This window comes from Notolepis coatsorum, assembly GCF_963971535.1.
Source record: "Notolepis coatsorum genome assembly, chromosome: 10".
NCBI classification, from domain to species: Eukaryota; Metazoa; Chordata; class Actinopteri; order Aulopiformes; family Paralepididae; genus Notolepis; species Notolepis coatsorum.
Window position 1 is genome coordinate 89,621,575 of NC_140174.1, and position 15,794 is coordinate 89,637,368.

The following is a 15,794-nucleotide window of genomic DNA, read 5'->3' on the forward strand; positions in this document are numbered from 1 at the left end:
ATATATTTATTTTCTTAGATGGATATATATATCCATCTGTCTGTACATACCTGCACATAATCCTTTTACATATCTGTAGATATATTGTATATTACTGTTGCACTTTACGGTTACATTTGCACTCTGCAAATGAATGCGTGCAAAATTGTTTAGAGGGTTTTGGGATATGTGTAAAATATCTTTTTGTGAAATTCCCCTTTTAAGTTTTCAAAATTCGAATCACACCAGTGAGGTAACACGTTCAAATGGTATAACAGAACGAGACATCAAATGATTAAACATTTATCGTTTATTCGTTTTGACATTTACACTTCTTACAAGGAGAAACCACCGTCATCTTTACTAAAATATATTAAGAGATCTGAGTGTATAAAGACATGTTTCATACAGAGGACAGAACATAAAAGTGTACATTTTAAGACCCTTTAAGAAAAGCTCCCAGAGGCAAAAGAGGAGTAAAACACAAACCCTGCTTGTCCCTTTTCACCTAGAAAAAAAAAAAAAAAAACACATGACAACTAAAAACTAAGCCTCATTTCCTTCCTCTGCCAGCATTATATATCAATATGCATTATAGAATATCCAGCTTTCCTTTGTTTAGATGGACATTCAAGAGATGAGACCTCAGTATCTATATAAATTATACTTGGTATGAGATGCGGGCACCCATACTTGGCTGCATTTTCCTCATAGATAGACATGTTAAAAGCGGGAGTACATTTCAAGGCCTATGCGACAATAATTGTGTACTTTCGTGAGCTAGAAAACTCTTGTGCACGTTTGAGCAGTGGAATGGGGTCCTTCATATAGACGGATCCAGAGGTATCTAAAACTAGTGCAGCAATGGACTTACGTACGGCGATTCTTCTCCTCCCGACCAGCCGTCCGACGTAACGATAAGTGATTACAGAGTAGTGTGCATTAAGGAACAAAGAGGAGCGTCTCCGGCGCCAGGCTCCCGCCATGCGCCAACGTCTTCTCCGTCATTTCATTTCAACGTATGACAATAAAGTCCAGGATATGCTGTCATCGTGTGGTTATTGATATCCTTATTCTAAAAGCAGTAGCCTATAAGCAGTGTCGAGTTTTCTGTGATATAATTGTGTTGGTGCATTAAAAACAAAACAAAAATATTTCCGCATTATTTAAAAGAGCAAAATGTTTGCCTTTTTGTTCTTGATGTCATAATGCTAAAGTAAGACGATGCCACCAAGGAACAAGCTGCTTATCTGGGGGGAAAAAGGGTGAAAAATCAGGCTGGGGATCCATTTTGGCGCAAATAAAAAAGGGTAGGAAGAACAGTGAGGTTCGGGATGAGATGAGAGGATTGTCAGGTCGTTCTTAAAAAGGACCCTGTGTTCACATTGAAGGCTTCCATCCTCAGGCCAACCCAACCAGTAACACCTTCTCCTCTTCTCATCAGGCATTACCTGTACTACAATGTAGAGAGAACAATGGGAAATATAAGTTAAATTCTAATATTAAATCAATCATCTTCAGATATATATATATATATATATATTTATTAGGGGTGTAACGGTACACAAAATCCACGGTTCGGTACGTACCTCGGTTTTGAAGTCACGGTTCGGTATTATTTTCGGTACAGTAAAAAAAAAAAAATAGCTTTTCATTTATCTATTTATTTATTTAACTGTATTAACCCTTTCTCTGCCACGCTTATATCCATCCTTATACCGTCCTCTGCAAGCTCTATTTGTCTATGGAGATGTTCCCCTTCTTTGCAGGGCTATAACTTTTTTAATTGTATTGCTAAATTGACATTACTATGGCCCATTCAACATCAAGTATCTATCGTTTAGGATGTAGCAACGTTCTACTTTTTCATTCACACATTCATACTAAAATATGGTCTAAAGTATAAATATGTTTTTATCGTTTTCTGCAGCATTCCATAGAACGTGAGTTATAGCCACAAATACATATATTAGATCATCAAATGTAGTTTGATACCGATTGACGTCAGATAAAAAAATTTAATTGTACAAGGTCCTAATCGTCATGCCTCATCATCTGCTGGTGACCGGAGGGGGGGGGGGGGGGGGGGGGTTTATAAGTCCGTGGCCGACGTTAAATGATTCATGTAGTATGGGTGATATGTTGATCATAGCAGTTTGCATGTATAATAATAATCAAACACGCTGAAACTCACCGCGGCTTCCTCGTAGCGTTGGGCGATCAGCGTGGAGCAGAAAGTTTACTATTATGGGATGTCGATCTAGTTGGTCGAGTTCCAGGTTGTATAATACTATATACGTCCAAATCATGTTGTTTATCGAGTTATTGGCAACGGATCGCTATCCAGTGTATCAAGCTGGAGTCCCGCTAGCGATAGCGAGTGGCCGGACGAAATATGGGTGAGCACCACTTCCGGTGAGTCACTTCCGGTTTTGGCGATTCGCCGATCGGCCACCAGATGGCGGTCTTGAACCGTTGGAGAGTTGAGAGGAGATCAACAGCAAGTCTCAAGTCTCCGTGGGTGAAATATGATTGCCATGACAGATTTTTGAAATATTGATCTCAAAGACGCTGTACGACGTCATTGGCAGATTAAGCATGGCGAGCAATGACGTCTAAAGTCGTCCTTGGCGATTAAAGGGTTAAACAATATAAAACGAATTGGCCATAATTTACTGAGCAAACTAATGCTTACTGCTGTAACCTACTAATACCACTTAATGTAAATCTGAAGATTATTATATAGCAGATGCCTTGGACAACTGTAGTGTGTGCTTGTTTATACAGAGCCCCTTTCATGAGCAAGCCCTGCTTGAATACAGGGGCAGGGCTTGCTACAGTCACGAAAGGGGCTAGTTTATACAGAGCTGGTATGACTTGCTGGCTGAAATACGGACGAGAGGGAACTAGGTAGCGGGGCTATATTACTTTTAACATGTGCTTAAACCCTGTGTTCTCGACAACGGAGTATGGTTGCAGATCTGCTGCTATAAAAACACATATGGCGTTTGTTATTGCTTTGGCCCGGTCAGAATTAACACTTTAATTGCCCAACCCGAGTTTTCTCGGGTTTACCCCCTGCGGGTTGAATGCCCACTCACGAGAATTCTCGTATTTTCTCGTTTTTTTTTATATTAGCGATCTGAAATCATATTTCATCAACCGAGTCTACCGTTGGAAATTCAACCACTCTAGGCGCTCAGATGTGAAAAAAGCGCCCCCTATCGTCTCCCAGATGGTAATTTACCCTTTTGGATTGAACTCAATGAAATTGAATGAGAAAAAAAATCCCTGACTCCACATTTTACTTCTCACTCACGCAGCAGGGGTCGATCAGCTCCACTAGTGAGCCTCAGAGCAGCGGGGATTATTGTGTTTTTACAGTATACACGGTGAATCAATAAAAGGATCAGGAATTGGAATAATCCATTTGGATACCATCTGATCTCAAGTAAGGAATCTATGTTCTTAGGATAATCAGACTCGTTTTCACTGAGATATAAGCTTTTATGTGATTATGTGATATGGCTGATTGACTGTGCGAGCGGTCAGGAAATAGGAGAATCGATTTTCAGCTTGTGGTCAGAGCGTGCATGCGTACACATATACTATCGATAATCTAGCGTTTATTTGAAAACGATTCATGACATGGCCGAAAAATGACAACGTTCTAGAATATTCCAGTAAAGGGCGATTATCATGGAACGTCTTCATTTTTCCATGAAAACGAGTGCTTTTCAAAATGCTAGAACACGGAAATGAAGCGATAAAAAAACAATCTGCTACGACAATGTTGACTGGAAAATGAGTCTTTGATAAGCGACGGGCAGATTAGACACATAGCCATAATTTAAAACGATTAGGCGATATTAACGTTAACATTGAAGTGGTGCTGGGCATTCAAGGAGGTAAAAAGGAATTAAGCTTGGGCAGTGAAAGTGTTAATAGTGAGATGCTGCTTGAATGCCACAGGGAGCTGGGTTTGCTTCTTCGGTGTACCAGTGATATTCACATTAGGGTGATGCCGTTTCAAATGCGTGATAAAGTTTGCAATAAAGTTGAACAATGCCGGCAACGTAGCCCCTTTCGTGACTGTGATGCAAGGCTTGCATCACAAGTGTGCATCACAGTCATGAAAGGGGCTAGCCGGCAGCCCGGCACGTAGCTTTAGTGCGATCCACCTGTCTTTGTCCATTACTGTGGTTAACTGGGAATCCAAAATGATCCCAAACGGGAGACTTGAATGTTGTGGGAGCATCTTCTAGCTCTGGCTGGTCAGTTAGTATTGCACTCGCCATACTAAGGCTAATATGCTATGCTGAATTACAGCTCTCGTTCAGTGTAGCTGCGCGCTGCGTGAGATGAACAAACAACATCCGGTTAGTTGTGCACGTTATATTAGGGCCGGGGGGATTTAAGTTCCGCAAAAAAAGGTTCCATACCGTTGCAATCGTTCGGTGCACAGCGCGTACTGTACCGGAGGACCACATTGAGGCGGTACAGTACGTATCCGCGTACCGTTACACCCCTAATATATATACAGTCAGGCCCATAAATATTTGTCCATCAACACAATCTTCATAATTCTGGCTCTGTACACCGCCACAATGGACTTGAAATGAAATAATCAATACGCACTTTAAGTGCAGACTTTCAACTTTAATTTGAGGGTATTTAATCCAAATCAGGTGAGTGGTGTAGGAATTACAACAAGGGACTAAAAGTAATTAGACCATTGGCTGCTCAGTTGTTCCATGGCCAGGTGTGTGTTATTCCCTCATTATTTCATTTACAAGGAGCAGATAAAATATCTAGGGTTCATTTTCAAGTGTGGTATTAGCATTTGGAATCTGTTTTGCTTATGAAAGTCTGCATCTAAAGCCCATCTTGATTGTTTCATTTCAAGTCCATTGTGGTGGTGTACAGTGTGAAAATCATGTCAATGTCCAAATATTTATGGACCGACACATATATATATAACACAATTTATATTTTATAACATATATACAAATGTTATATATAAACCTTTAAACCAAAACAGAGCTGTGTTTCTCATGATCCTCACCATACTCTTAGCTGGCAAACTGGGCTTCTGGGCCAGGGCTGGCTTCCTCATGATGGCAGGCTTGGTGCATTTAGGCGAGGAGGGTTCAGGGGTCAGGCCATTGCCCTCTGGGTGCTCCGGGGTGACCCCCGCAATGCCGTAGTGCTTCTTCCTCAGCTCTCCCAGACGCAGGCGCTCGTTCTCCAGCTGGCTCTCCAACTCCAACACCTTCACCTGAGAGGCAAAGAAAAAGACTAGTTATTGGAAATTAACAAATAAGACATTTCCATCTCAAGCCAAATGTGGTCTCCAATGTGAAGCTAGCATAGATTACAACCTCAGATGAACTGAAATAAATGTGCAATTCATCACAATTTACACAAATAATAATGAAGCTACCCGTTCATAATAGAAAAGATCAAGCATATGCTATGCTTCTGGATATTATATTGACAAATAGACAACATGTCTTCTGGATAATTTATATTGACAAATAGACAACATGTCTTCTGGATATTATATTGACCACAACAACAACAAAGCACACAGTACTCACTTGTGACTCCATTTCCTCCATTTTCAGCTTGATGAGGGACATGCCAGAGAAGTCCATGGTGTCTGTGGAACAAAAGACACATAACAATACTTCATTGTTCTGGTGATTTCTAAATGGGGGGGGGGGGGGGGGGGGGGTTCAGTCCGCACAGGCCTGCTGCATGATTCTATGACTCCCTGCTACATGATTCAGTGACTCCCTGTACATGATGCAGTGACTCCCTGCTACATGATGCAGTGACTCCCTGCTACATGATGCTGACTCCCTGCTACATGATTCAGTGACTCCCTGCTACATGATGCAGTGACTCCCTGCTACATGATGCTGTGACTCCCTGCTACATGATGCTGTGACTCCCTGCTACATGATGCTGTGACTCCCTGCTACATGATGCTGTGACTCCCTGCTACATGATGCTGTGACTCCCTGCTACATGATGCTGTGACTCCCTGCTACATGATGCTGACTCCCTGCTACATGATGCAGTGACTCCCTGCTACATGATGCTGACTCCCTGCTACATGATTCAGTGACTCCATGCTACTTTCAAAACTGCTCTCAAAACACACCTCTTCAGGGTGGTCGGATGGCGTAGCGGAGATTGCGCTCGTCACCAATGCAAGAGGCTGCAGTCTCGACTCCCGGAGTCAGCATTGCCTACGGCTTGGGCCGATCGTCATACTAACTCGTTTGGCTGAGTTAGCGGGAGGGAAGTCGATGGGGTGGTAATCTGGCGTTGTGGACAGTGACGCCTACAGGTCAGGTCTGGGCGCTTGCTCAGCGAAAGGCAGGAAATGGTGAAGGCAGCGTGACCTCCCACGCGTTACGCTTCACCAATGAGAGTCCTCGCTGCCAGGTGAAAAGAGAGCCACTGGCTGTCTCCACATGTGTCGGAGGAAGCATGTGGTTGACTTCAGGGTTCCCTTGTACCGACCAGTAGGAGGAACATGCGCACAACAACCAGGTAGGGGAGGGGGGGATTAGATTAGATTAGGTTCATTATCCCTTACCTGCCCTCATCCTCCCCTTTTTTCCCTTTTCCCCCCTTTCCCTAGCCCTCTTGATTGTAAAGCGACCTTGGGTTTCATGAAAGGCGCTATAGAAATTTGATTTATTATTATTATTATTATTTATGATTCTGTGACTCCCTGCTACATGATTCTCAGCATACAGATGCACCACTTTCCACTGTTGTCACCAATTCTACCGAATACTCAATTTAAAAGTAGTATTCAGAGTGGACATCTGTTCCTTTAGTTGTACTGAATGCTATATATCTAGAGTGAGTAAATTATGAGACAATATGAGATATATAAATCATTTTATCCAACATCCTTCTATGCGTAAAAGAAATGAGCAGAAAATCAAGTTGATTTGAACTCGATTTCTGACAAGTTACATAAGTACACGTTTTGGTATTTTAGTATTGGGGGACATTGTTCCGATACCCTATTTTCACCCAGTATTATTTGGCTCAAAATCCCAAACCACCATCTATATCAGTGCATTGCTGAACACCCACCCTTGTCCTCAAGGTGCTCCTGGCCCGTCTTGGTGGAGGCCACAAGGTTGGCCGCCATCTCGTTCACATAGCGGGAAGCGCGCTGGAGACTCGTCAGCTTCGTACTGTTGCGGTTTGCCTTCACCTAAAGATGAGAGGGGAGCGGTGAAACTAGGTGAAAAAAGGTACTCCAGAGTGTATTGGTGCAGAGTGTGTTGGTGCAGAGTGTGTTGGTGCAGAGTGTGTTGGTACAGAGTGTGTTGGTGCAGAGTGTGTTGGTACAGAGTGTGTTGGTGCAGAGTGTGTTGGTACAGAGTGTGTTGGTACAGAGTGTATTGGTGCAGAGTGTGTTGGTGCAGAGTGTGTTGGTGCAGAGTGTGTTGGTGCAGAGTGTGTGGGTGCAGAGTGTGTGGGTGCAGAGTGTGTTGGTGCAGAGTGTGTTGGTGCAGAGTGTGTTGGTGCAGAGTGTGTTGGTGCAGAGTGTGTTGGTGCAGAGTGTGTTGGTGCAGAGTGTGTTGGTGCAGAGTGTGTTGGTGCAGAGTGTGTTGGTGCAGTGTGTGTTGGTACAGAGTGTGTTGGTACAGAGTGTGTTGGTACAGAGTGTGTTGGTACAGAGTGTGTTGGTACAGAGTGTGTTGGTACAGAGTGTGTTGGTGCAGTGTGTGTTGGTACAGAGTGTGTTGGTACAGAGTGTGTTGGTACAGAGTGTGTTGGTACAGAGTGTGTTGGTGCAGAGTGTGTTGGTGCAGAGTGTGTTGGTACAGAGTGTGTTGGTGCAGAGTGTGTTGGTACAGAGTGTGTTGGTACAGAGTGTGTTGGTGCAGAGTGTGTTGGTGCAGAGTGTGTTGGTGCAGAGTGTGTTGGTGCAGAGTGTGTTGGTGCAGAGTGTGTTGGTACAGAGTGTGTGGGTACAGAGTGTGTGGGTGCAGAGTGTGTTGGTGCAGAGTGTGTTGGTGCAGAGTGTGTTGGTGCAGAGTGTGTTGGTACAGAGTGTGTTGGTGCAGAGTGTGTTGGTGCAGAGTGTGTTGGTGCAGTGTGTGTTGGTACAGAGTGTGTTGGTACAGAGTGTGTTGGTACAGAGTGTGTTGGTACAGAGTGTGTTGGTACAGAGTGTGTTGGTACAGAGTGTGTTGGTGCAGTGTGTGTTGGTACAGAGTGTGTTGGTACAGAGTGTGTTGGTACAGAGTGTGTTGGTACAGAGTGTGTTGGTACAGAGTGTGTTGGTGCAGAGTGTGTTGGTGCAGAGTGTGTTGGTACAGAGTGTGTTGGTACAGAGTGTGTTGGTGCAGAGTGTGTTGGTACAGAGTGTGTTGGTACAGAGTGTGTTGGTGCAGAGTGTGTTGGTGCAGAGTGTGTTGGTGCAGAGTGTGTTGGTGCAGAGTGTGTTGGTGCAGAGTGTGTTGGTACAGAGTGTGTTGGTACAGAGTGTGTTGGTACAGAGTGTGTTGGTGCAGAGTGTGTTGGTACAGAGTGTGTTGGTGCAGAGTGTGTTGGTGCAGAGTGTGTTGGTACAGAGTGTGTTGGTACAGAGTGTGTTGGTACAGAGTGTGTTGGTACAGAGTGTGTTGGTACAGAGTGTGTTGGTACAGAGTGTGTTGGTGCAGAGTGTGTTGGTGCAGAGTGTGTTGGTGCAGAGTGTGTTGGTGCAGAGTGTGTTGGTACAGAGTGTGTGTTGGTGCAGAGTGTGTTGGTACAGAGTGTGTTGGTACAGAGTGTGTTGGTGCAGAGTGTGTTGGTACAGAGTGTGTTGGTGCAGAGTGTGTTGGTGCAGAGTGTGTTGGTGCAGAGTGTGTTGGTACAGAGTGTGTTGGTACAGAGTGTGTTGGTGCAGAGTGTGTTGGTGCAGAGTGTGTTGGTGCAGAGTGTGTTGGTACAGAGTGTGTTGGTGCAGTGTGTGTTGGTACAGAGTGTGTTGGTACAGAGTGTGTTGGTGCAGTGTGTTGATACAGAGTGTGTTGGTACAGAGTGTGTTGGTACAGAGTGTGTTGGTACAGAGTGTGTTGGTACAGAGTGTGTTGGTGCAGAGTGTGTTGGTGCAGTGTGTTGGTACAGAGTGTGTGGGTGCAGAGTGTGTTGGTGCAGAGTGTGTTGGTGCAGTGTGTTGGTACTAGGGATGCCCCGATCACGTTTTTTGCTACAGATACCGATCGTCTTGAGCCATATCGGCCGATACCGATCCGATACCGATCGTTTTTGATAAAAAATTTAATAAAAATTATTTTATAAATATATTATATAATTAGACTTGTACAGAGTGTGTTGGTGCAGAGTGTGTTGGTGCAGTGTGTTGGTACTAGGGATGCCCCGATCACGTTTTTTGCCACAGATACCGATCACTGATCGTCTTGAGCCATATCGGCCGATACCGATCCGATACTGATCGTTTTTGATAACAAATTAAATAAAAATTATTTTATAAATATATTATATAATTAGACTTGTACTTGTATTATCTGCGAGACATCGCCACCACGCAACAAGTCAAAATGCTCGCTATCTGCAAACAGCTCCACTGTCTGTGTGTACTAGAGTAGCCTCCAGCTACGGCCAGGATTCTCCGGCGCTGCAGCTGGACCCTATTGGTATAAATCACATTCAGCATGCCCTGAGCTCGAATACGCATCGAATCAATGTTATAAGACATTGATATCTGTAGCTACTGCTAGCCGGCTAGATAACGTTAAGACAACGCCTCAGTGAACTATTTAGTTTAGAGCTAACGTGAGCTAACGTGAGCTACAGAGTCAACGGAGGTAACTTATCATGCACTCGACTATTGCTGGAGCATTTGTTGATATCAGCAGCTATCAGTAGCTAGATAACGTTAGACAATGCCTCATGTAGTCACTGGGTCATTTAGTTTAAACAGTAACGTTAGCTTGGTAGGTAGCCAACGTTAGCTCACGTCGGATGCACCAGACTATAGCAGACTGCGAGGCATTAGGAGCCTCTTGTTTACACGAGTGCGGGAGGGGCTGGGGAGGAGGAGGGGCCGTACGCTGCACGCAGCTCTGTGTGTCTGAGAGAGAACTCAGCGAGTGAGATCTCCGCTAAGAATTGGATCATGTTTTTCGATCGGTTTTGACGATCGGCGAAAATAAAGCATTATCACCGATCACCAATCTCATATTTATACTGATTATCGGCCGATAACGATCGGTGGCCGATCGGTCGGGGCATCCCTAGTCTGTTGGTGCAGAGTGTGTTGGTACAGAGTGTGCCGGTCTTCACCTTAGAGGCGGCGACCAGCTGCGCCATGCTGGCAGTGATTTCATGAGAGCAGACGATCAACTCCTCGTACTTTCCAGTGTGAAGCACCACCTTGTCAGCAGATTCCCTGTGAGAGAGAGAGAGAGAGGACAGAGAGACATCATATCCTTCCATCCCCACTCATGTTGAAACTTGAGACTACTGCATTTCGTCTATCCTCTCTGGAATACGTTCCTTCTTCCATCTACACGCGTCTAGACAGATTGATTGGAGTGCCTCCCAGTCTTTAGATGTGAAGCACCTCTACGACCGGTGTTCTGCGAAATTCTACTACTCTGCTGAGAACTGCTGCCGTAGCGCGAATCGCCTATATGTTTGGACAGCTGGGTGACGTCACCCTATAGTTCACTCCGAATTCCAACAGGTGTACCGACATTTTATCATCTACAAATACATTCGGCTGCAAAGCCAATTACATGCAAATATTTACATGCGTATACAGTTCAAAAGGTGCAATGAAAAACATATGTTTAAGATATATCAACAAGACTCAACAAGACGTTCGTCAGCAAGGTGGCAGAATATTGTAGAGTGAACGATTGTGGGTCATGCGCATGCGTGCACCATGCATGCGCAAGCGCAGGAGCGCTGGCAGCAGAATTCAGCAGGTAGTAGAATTTCGCAGAACACCGGCAATGTCACCCACTCACTCACTCACTCACTCACTCACGCAGCCATTCCATCACAGATTTAGTCATTTGTTCAAACATAGCCGCTACCCTAGTGATTGATTGATTGAAAATATAGGTGGGTGGGGAAACTGTACATTGGAGGTGGTTGGGTGGGGGTGGGGGGGGGGTAACTGTACATTGGATTATCGACGAAACCTTACTTGGTCCCAAGAAGAGGGTCTGGTGTATTATTGGGTTTAATAGGACATTTACTGTACATTGGAGGGGGTTGGGTTAGGTCATTTACAGGGGCCAGTTTCGAATTGCAGTCTCCCGTAGGTGCTCTTTGAGAGTGGTTTTGAAAGTGGGTAGTGATTCACATTCCTTTACAGCTGTGGGTAGGGCGTTCCACATTGATGTGGCATAATTGCGAAACATGTTTAGTCCCTTGTTTGAGCCGAATCTGGGTTTAACATGATTTGTGGAGCTCCCTCTGGTGTTGTGGTCGTGGTATTCACTATTTTGACATGTACATGGGTACCATAGTCGTGTAGTGTATCTTGTAGACCAGGCCCATTGCAAGTTGCTGTACTCTGTTGTCTACTCTAAGCCATCCTAGGTTGTCAAAGTGGGCAGGGGTGAGGTGGGTTCTAGGAGTAAGGTCAAGCAGTAGTCTGACCAGTTTGTTTTGTGATGTTTGTAATTTTGTTTTTAGCACCTTTGAGGTGCTTTGGTACCATGAGGTGCACGCATAGTCATAGTACCCTTGAATGAGTGCTCCTGCCAGAGTCTTCAGGGTATTCTTGTTTACCAGAGAGGAGATCCGGTATAAGAATCTAGTTAATTCGTTGATTTTTTTTTATTACATTGGATGCCATTTTGTGGCGACTCATAGGCATGGCACTTTGTGTAAGACCAGGTCAATCTATGTGAGAATGCTTCACATCTATGACACTGTGTATCCTTGTTCTACAATGTTGTTGTTTTTGTTGAGGACCAGCATGGTATAAGGATATAAGTTAAGCGTGACGAGACTATCTTAATTGAATGTGCAATACAATCGTGCTGTGATGAACCCTCCAGCTCAGGACTTACACCATCTGTGTGGCTCCCCATCCCACGGCCTTGGAGGCAGAGATGAGTCCTTCTGTCCAGCGGGAATTCCTGGCGTAGAATTCTTTAAGGGTGGCGGCTCCCTGGAGGAGAAGGAGACTAGTTTAGCGGCAGTGCAGTGGCAGTTAGGCCTGCGACGGAGTAGCTGAACGATAAAACAGGCAGAAACACGCCGAAGACGGAGCTGTTCAACTCGGAAGGAAAGATGACTACCAGTTTTTTGGAAACAAAATCAGAAGTGTAAGACTTACCCTGCCGCCTTCAGCGATCTCCTTCTGCAAGTCAGTGGACGCCAGGACCAGCATGCGGATGGCCTGGGGGACAACGAGGAGAGGAGGACACAAGGACGTTTATCAACATGTCTATTGGAAATAGTAGGATGTTTCCTACGTTGGAATATCTTCTTATTATACAGTAGTATGTAATGGTATTATTACAGACTATTAACATGCAGTATATGCTTTAATTCAATAGCAGCAGCCTACCTTCATCAGATCCGTGCAGCTGTTGAGAATTCTGTAAAACAGGATGATACCGTATTAAGTTTAAAACAAAGCTTGCAAAAACTATTCACTTCAAATATGCTATACAGCCCTGGCCTATTTTATTCTATTATTACTCTATTTTTATTTAATAATTCTATTCTATTAGACAGGAAGTATCGGGGGCAGCGTGAGCCTCCCACACGTTACTCCTCGCCACCGAGAGTCGGCGCTGTCTGGTGAAAAGATGAGACAGGCTGCCTCCTCGTGTACCGGAGGGGACACATGATGCAAGGCTTCTATCCTCACTACAGCCGACCAGTGGGAGGCATAGTCTAGCAACGTTCAAGACAGGGGAGAATTGGCAATACGAAATTGGGATGGGAGAAAAATAAGGAGAAAAAGTAGATACAAAAAAAATTGTTATATTCTATTGTGCTTCTATTTTAATTTAGTTATATTCCATTTTATTCTACCTTTTTACTTTATTCTACCGTAATTGTCTGTCCGTTAATGTCGCACAAAAAACTACCAAATCAAATTCCTTGTATGTGTAACCTACTTGGCAATAAAGACCTTTCTGATTGTGATTCTGAGTCCTTCGCTGAGCAGTATACAGTAAAGGACAGTAGAGGAAAGAACCATAGCAGACGATAGCGTATGAGACGGCCTGAAACCAAGACCCAAACCCAGGGTAGGACAGAGCACAGAGCACGGCCCCATCCACTCAGCCAGAGAGGGTTCTTACAAACGGCCTTGATTTAGATTGTGTCATAAAGAACTGACCTCTCATTGACCTCCAGCTTATCACCCGATGTGTCCTTTCGAGCCAGATTCATCATTTCCTGTACAAATAACCATTACAGGAGTCATACATTGGATAAACAACTCAACGGTGGTATTCATACAGTATTAGATAGATTAAAAATAAATATATTGTCATTATACAAGTACAGTACAACGAAAATAAGTTTGGCATCCAACCAGAATGCAAATGCAACAGTAAAGTGCAATAGTAACATACAATGTACAGGTGATTAAACTGGATATACAATATAATATTAATTAGTACTACAGAGTATAGCGCTAACCAGATGCATGTACAGAGTTGTAATATTAATATGTGCAGTGATACAGGTATAAACACACTAATGGTAGTAAATCATACCGGCCGGCAGCGTAACTAGTAAGAGTAGGTAAGGGATATGTACAGATATATAGATATAGTATCTACAGATATGTCTATCTACACGCTATCATACAGAGCTATATGGTTTATATGCAGGTGTATAAGTAGGTATATTACACAGGGAGTTAAACATTCTCACAGTTCTATACGTCTGAAAGGACCACATCACGATGCACCAACAACATGCTGTATCTGTCGAGCTTCTTCCCCTCCTCTACACGCAGAAGACACTCACCTCGATCCTACGCACGGCCTCCTCGATAGCGGCTGACGTGGCAGACATCTCCTTATCCACCAGGTCTCCCAGCTCGTCCTGACGCACGTCCAGGCTTTTGGGCCGCAGCTCCTGGACGAGAGAGAGAGAGGAAAGAGGAGATAGGAGAATATGTTAGAAACCGCTAAAATATAATCCCAGTAGACTGGTTATTAGAAGTGACTGCGAGTAGAACAGAGTTAAATTTAAGATTTTTGAAGACATTTTTAATACCAGTACGAGATTTTATACTACTTTCATGACGATACTAGCAAAAAAAAGAAGAAAAAAACACAGAGCGACAGAGAACTGGTGGCTGCACTTGCGCACTACTTTAAATTCTTGCACGTTCCATACAAACTCTCGCCAGACACGCCAAGCTCGCGGTAGCCCCGCAAAAACAGACGACTTGAATACAAAAACATTTAATATATTTCTTATTATTTCATCTCCCAATACCTGTGCAAATTAAATTCAAGGCTTTTTAATACCCATCAAGGCCTTAAATTGAGAATTATGAATTTAATATTTTTTTAATACCCCGCAGATACCATGTGTTTGGAAATACATTTCAGCCCCGGTCTCTCACCTGGCCCAGGCTGAGGATCTTCTGCACCACGATGCGGATGGCGGCCGGGTCAGCGCGCCGCAGGGTGGCCTGCGCCTTCAGGTCCTTCAGGAACTGCAGACTCTGAGTGGCACAACCTCTGCAGTTCTCAGTCAGTCCTGCAGGGTGTAAATGAGCAGAGTTCGGTGATCACCTTCAGACAAGACTAGTGGGATGTAACAGCGTTGGAATGGAGGGGGCTGCTTAAAACTATGTGAAACTGGGGAGGCAACAATACCAGGATTGGGAGTATTAAACTTGAATTATCGTCCGAGGTGCCAATCAAATCCATTATTTTCACTGAACAGTATAAACCTAGACCATTAGTTTGTATTTAGACAGAAACGATAAACACCCAACATCTTACTATGTAACAGAAATGCAGAAAGTCAAGCTGCTTTGCTTCGATTTCTGACATGTTACATGTTATATTAGTATTGCAGAAGTTCACAAATACTGATTTAGGTAAACACCTATTTCAGCCTGGTATTGACCCAGTGTCTGGTAGCAATATTGGTATTGGTGTGCATCCCTATTTAAAACAAGTCTTTGAAAATGGACAAATTCTATTGCACAGTTGTTTACACACACCTGCAACTGTCACCCAGCCTTTTAACTGTAATGTGTCTGTTTTGCTTCATGTATCACATACCTTGTAATTCTATTTGGTTGTTTGTTTGATGTGTGTTTAAATGATTTACCTTACCTCTGTGATGTATGCATTGTCTGTCTCGTTTCTATTTTGTTTTATTGTCCCCTTTAACTGTTAACCTTCAAGAGGCCTTTTTGTCCTCTCGCCAGGCCGTCATTGTAAATACAAATTTGTTGTTAATTGACCTGCCTGGTTAAATAATAATTATTATTTTTTTAATAATAAAGTCTTTGCACGACAGCAAAGATAATGCCAAAATGGATCCGAGGCTCGTAAACCCCGCAGATGGGTAATTGGGAGAGAGGTGCTCCTTACGGTCGGCGTGGTCCGTGGGCGCCATGTTTGCCGTGGCGCTGCCGTTGATGATGGTATCAGCAGCCAAGTGGGAGAACTGGGTCAGAGCGCGTACCAGCCCCCCAGCATCTGGTTCACAAGGACATGAAGAGAGACAGAGAGGGTGGTCACCATCAGCCAGGGACAGTAATAAGGTCTGCATTGCAATTGCATTCACCATAACCTGGTTTGATGCATTACATT

General features: G+C 44.0%; 1 protein-coding gene across 1 annotated transcript in view; it reads right to left on the reverse strand.

Moving 5' to 3' along the window:
* Positions 1-270: 270 nt before the first annotated feature.
* Positions 271-15,794, reverse strand: part of hip1rb (huntingtin interacting protein 1 related b) — a 71,608-nt gene continuing 56,084 nt past the window's right edge. Inside the window, exons 21-32 of the mRNA XM_084323316.1 lie at positions 15,573-15,680; positions 14,588-14,724; positions 13,981-14,091; positions 13,343-13,401; positions 12,560-12,590; positions 12,326-12,388; positions 12,057-12,157; positions 10,312-10,417; positions 7,102-7,225; positions 5,580-5,641; positions 5,045-5,257; positions 271-1,435 (exon numbers count right to left, since the gene is read on the reverse strand). Coding sequence (XP_084179442.1) covers positions 1,427-1,435; positions 5,045-5,257; positions 5,580-5,641; positions 7,102-7,225; positions 10,312-10,417; positions 12,057-12,157; positions 12,326-12,388; positions 12,560-12,590; positions 13,343-13,401; positions 13,981-14,091; positions 14,588-14,724; positions 15,573-15,680 — 1,124 coding nt within the window. The 3' untranslated portion in view covers positions 271-1,426. The remainder of the gene's footprint in view (positions 1,436-5,044; positions 5,258-5,579; positions 5,642-7,101; positions 7,226-10,311; positions 10,418-12,056; positions 12,158-12,325; positions 12,389-12,559; positions 12,591-13,342; positions 13,402-13,980; positions 14,092-14,587; positions 14,725-15,572; positions 15,681-15,794) is intronic.